Raw genomic sequence first — 2,852 nt, forward strand, 5'->3', positions numbered from 1 at the left:
TACAACGGGACAGTGAGGCCAGAAGACTGGCTCACCGACTACACCACGGCCATTGGCATCACCAGTGCCAATCGTCGTCTCGTCGTGCGCTACGCACTGCTCATGCTCCAAGGGTCGGCCCGCACGTGGTTGAATAGCCTCCCGATGGGCAGCATCAACACGTGGGTGGACTTCGAGGAAGCCTTCGTCCGCAACTTCACGGGGACCTACAAGCGACCCGGCCGCCCTAGCCAGCTCGCCATGTGCGTGCAAGGGCCTACGGAGACCAGGACCGAGCTTCGGAATAGCTGCGAGGGCGTCCATGAAGTCCAGGCGATCCAGTACTTTGTCAGCGGGTGCCGAGATGGCACCCTCCTCAAGCACAAGCTCTTATGCTCCGAGCCGGCCACCATGGCCGCGCTCATGGTGATGGCGGACAAGTACGCCAATGCTGACTCCGCCATGAAGATCCAGGTGGCGCTGGATGAAGCCGGCAAGGAGAAGCCGGTTCCCCCTCTGAAGCCGGCCGGCGAAAGCAATCAGCAGCAGCATCACCAAAACAACAAGCGCAAGGCCGACCAGCTGGCGCCGCGTCACGACAACCGGCTCGTCGCGGCCACCGAACCCGCGGCGGACCCGGCGGCGAAGCGCCGACAAACCGGCAAGATGGCGTGGCAACCCGCCATGAGCTTCGAGTAGATGCTCGACGCCCCCTGCAAGCACCACAGCGGCGCAAGACCCTCCACGCACATGCTTCGGCAGTGCACATCACCAAGCGCATCATGAGGGGCGACGTCCCGCCCCCTCTGGCTCGGGCTCCAGGCGCGGGACAGCCGCCTCTGCCTCCACCGCCGCCTCCAGCTGGCGGCGCGATGCGCGACCACGCCTACCCGGACCAGAACATGGCCTACGTCGTCTTCACCAGCCTCAGCAATGACAAGCGCAGCGAGCGCCTCCTTCGATAGGAGGTGAACACCGTCGTCCCAGCCAAGCCGCAGTTCATGCATTGGTCGGATCGCCCGATCACCTGGACCCGGGAGGATCACCCGGCAGTCATGCCGAGTCCGGGTGGTTACGCCCTCGTCCTCAACCCCACAGTCGTCGCGCGGCGCACATGCAGGTTCTCCAGAGTCCTCATCGACGGCGGCATCATCATCAACATCCTCTACCGCGACACAATGACCAAGCTCGGCCTCAAGGCTGAGGACCTGGAGCCGACCCGAACGATCTTCCACGGCATCGTGCCCGGCCTCTCCTGCAACCCCATTGGCCGGGTCCGGCTAGATGTCCTATTCGGTGACAGCAGCAACTTCCGGCGTGAAACGATCTGGTTCGAGGTGGTGGACCTGTCCAGCGCGTATCACGCGTTGCTGGGCCGGCCCGCAGTCGCCAAGTTCACGGCGGTTCCCCACTACGCGTACCTGAAGATGAAGATGCCGGATCCCAAGGGCCTCATCACCATCACCAGCGATTACCACAAGTCCCTAGAGTGCGCCCGAGACGAGGCCAAGTTGGCCGAGTCGCTGGTCATTGCCGAGGAGCAGCGCCAGCTCGACCGGATCGTCGCCCTGGCAGGCGAGGCCTCCGCCGCGTCGATCCCGACCCCGGACCCGGCCGACGAGGCCGCCTTCAAGCCCTCCAAGGAGACCAAGAAAGTGAAGCTCAACCCGGAAGACCCCAGCTGCAGCAAGTACGTTGTCATAGGCGCCCGCCTCGATAACAAATAGGAAGGTGAGCTCGTCGACTTCCTCCGCGAGAATCGGGATATCTTTGCATGGACCCCGAAGGACATGCCGGGTATCCCGAGGAAGTACGCCGAGCACAAACTTCACGTCCGCAAGGATGCCAAGCCTGCCCGTCAGCCCCTACGATGATTTTCCGAAGAGAAGAACCATTGGTGAAGAGGTCGCTAAGCTTTTGGCGACCGGCTTCATAATGGAAGTGTTTCACCCCAAGTGGCTGGCCAATCCAGTCCTCGTCCTGAAGAAGAACAAGACCCGGCGCATGTGTATCGACTACACCAGCCTCAACAAGGCCTGTCCCAAGGATCCGTTCGCCCTCCCGTTGATCGACCAAGTCATCGACTCGACCGCCGGGTGTGAGCTCCTGTCCTTCCTGGACGCTTACTCCGGCTACCACCAGATCAAGCTAGACCCGTCCGATGCCCTGAAGACGTCCTTCATCACGCCCCTTGGGGCATATTGCTACATCACCATGTCGTTCGGCTTGAAGAACGTCGGCGCCACCTTCCAGCGCTGCATGCAGAAATGCCTGCTGCCGCAACTCGGCCGCAATATCCATGATACGTGGACGACATCATGGTGAAGACCAAGCAGCACCTCACGCTCCTCGACGATTTGAAGGAAACCTTCGCCAACCTCCGCGAATACAAGGTCAAGCTTAACCCGAAAAAATGCGTCTTCGCCGTCCCGGCCGGAAAGCTACTCGGCATCCTCGTCTCGGAACGCGGCATTGAGGCGAACCCGGAGAAGATCAAGGCCATCGAGCGCATGCGCAAGCCGGCTCGGCTGTGCGATGTCCAAAAGTTCATCGGATGCTGTGCCTTAGTCAGCCGATTTCTAAGCCGGCTAGGCGAAAGGGCGCTACCCCTGTACCAGCTGATGAAGAAGGCGAGCCCGTTCGAATGGAACAGCAAGGCAGACGAGGCCTTCCAAGACCTCAAGCGCATGCTCTCCACCGCACCAGTCCTGGCCGCGCCGACCGACAAGGAGCCGATGTTGCTCTACATAGCCGCGACCTCGCGGGCAGTCAGCATGGTGCTGGTGGTCGAGCGACCAGAGAAGGGCAAGATCCAAGCCGTCCAGCACCCAGTCTACTACCTGAGCGAGGTGCTCTCCATCTCCAAGCAGAAC

The 2,852-nt window shown here is 61.7% G+C and overlaps 1 protein-coding gene across 1 annotated transcript; it reads left to right on the forward strand.

The window, feature by feature from the left end:
* The first annotated feature begins 1,034 nt into the window (after nt 1-1,034).
* LOC147959332 (uncharacterized) lies at nt 1,035-1,706 on the forward strand. Its single transcript, XM_087532604.1, has one exon. The coding sequence runs from the start codon at nt 1,035-1,037 to the stop codon at nt 1,704-1,706; it is 672 nt and encodes a 223-aa protein (XP_087388730.1).
* The last annotated feature ends 1,146 nt before the right edge of the window (nt 1,707-2,852 follow it).

The sequence above is a fragment of the Triticum urartu genome, chromosome 7A (genome assembly GCF_056163025.1).
Source record: "Triticum urartu cultivar PI428250 chromosome 7A, HENAU_Tu73, whole genome shotgun sequence".
NCBI classification, from domain to species: domain Eukaryota; kingdom Viridiplantae; phylum Streptophyta; class Magnoliopsida; order Poales; family Poaceae; genus Triticum; species Triticum urartu.